The 1,445-nt window shown below is 40.3% G+C and overlaps 1 protein-coding gene across 1 annotated transcript in view; it reads left to right on the forward strand.

Moving 5' to 3' along the window:
• The window catches only part of col24a1 (collagen type XXIV alpha 1 chain), a gene marked incomplete in the record, with an annotated part of 125,159 nt that overhangs the window by 101,688 nt on the left and 22,026 nt on the right, over positions 1–1,445 (forward strand). Inside the window, 2 exon segments of the mRNA XM_014023370.1 lie at positions 806–913; positions 1,127–1,180. Coding sequence (XP_013878824.1) covers positions 806–913; positions 1,127–1,180 — 162 coding nt within the window.

A 1,445-nucleotide genomic window follows, 5' to 3' on the forward strand; every position in this document is an offset into this window, starting at 1 on the left:
TGGTTTAATAAATAAATAAATAAAATAAAAGCCCCTGATAGCATCTGGAAATGCCTGGAAAAGTTTAGAGGCAAAAACCGCACCGTTTTTGCCCACTGGCGGAACAAAGACTATTTTATATCAGGAGTTCCCGAAATGGGGGCCGGGCCACCAGGGGGCGCTAGGGGTGCCTCAGAAAGCTGGATGGTTTTCTCTTTCTTTTAACTTCTTTTAACTTAAGATCTGTCCGTTGAACCTGGACTTGTTTGGTATTAATATAAACCTATGAATCTTGGCTAAAAGCTTATGGAAACTTTTTTACATCAAAGTTGATATTTCTTTACATATATTGATRTATTTTATTGTCAACTTGCAAGGGGGTCCCTGGCCAGAAGCTAATGTTKTTTKGKGGGCTTGGGCRTGGAAAAGTTTGGTAACCCCTGTTTTATATGATACAACCCAAATTTGATGAATGTTTCAGGCCACATTAATCCCACTTGAACGTCTAAACATGACCTTGGCACTGCTAGGAGACTTGGAGATGCTGACATCTGGTGGATAAATAGAAAAACAAAGCATCACATGGCTGTTGTACAATGTTTACGATGGGTGCTCGGCTGTTATAGTGATTTTTGGTGCTATTTTTACATTGTTGGTTGAAAATAATAATTGAAATAATTTCTACAGACCAAGACCTTTCCAAAAAGTACACTGAGGCATACCGATCAATGCTTTGTTCCACCTTGTTTATTCATCTTGTAGTCCCATAACTTCAGCGTCAACACCACCTTTTCAGATCTTTAACTGAGCTTTTGAATCTTCGCAGGGAGAAAAGGGTCCTCCAGGTCTGGCTGGTGAGATTGGTTCTCGAGGAGACCTTGGCCAACAAGGCAAGCCGGGGCTGAAAGGTGCCAGAGGAACTCGAGGCTCACCTGTTAGTTCCACTTCTTTCCAGTCTCTCCTCTCACTTTGTCCTGCCTTGGAATCAGACTTAAAACTAAAAAGAAGAGAACAAGTTTAGAGTAATATAAGGAGTAGTCAAAGTCTGAAGGTTGTGTCAGTGCTGAACTATAGTCATAGAGAAACTAATTCTGTGTTTGTTGTGAACCCAGCTTCCCTTTTTCACCATTTTYTGCATTAATTCCAGGGTCAGCCAGGAGCCATGGGGTTGGAAGGGCAACCAGGACTGCTTGGATACCCAGTGAGTGGCTCATGTTTAAGGTTTGATCAAGAGCTGTTATCARGTGAACCCAGGCAGAGCAGAAAACATAGAAACACAACGAGCAGTTTATGAATTTATGTAAGAGTACTTCAACTTAGGGGTCAATTTGGGATTTTGTCATTTTAGTCTGCTCAATGTGTAAACATGGGCAATGCATAAACTTAAAGGGATCCCTGATTAGTTGTAACATTACTTTATTTGATAAACACATATTTTAACTGTAAAATAGAGACTGTAAAAATAT

The sequence above is a fragment of the Austrofundulus limnaeus genome, unplaced genomic scaffold (genome assembly GCF_001266775.1).
Source record: "Austrofundulus limnaeus strain Quisiro unplaced genomic scaffold, Austrofundulus_limnaeus-1.0 Scaffold365, whole genome shotgun sequence".
Classification (NCBI taxonomy): domain Eukaryota; kingdom Metazoa; phylum Chordata; class Actinopteri; order Cyprinodontiformes; family Rivulidae; genus Austrofundulus; species Austrofundulus limnaeus.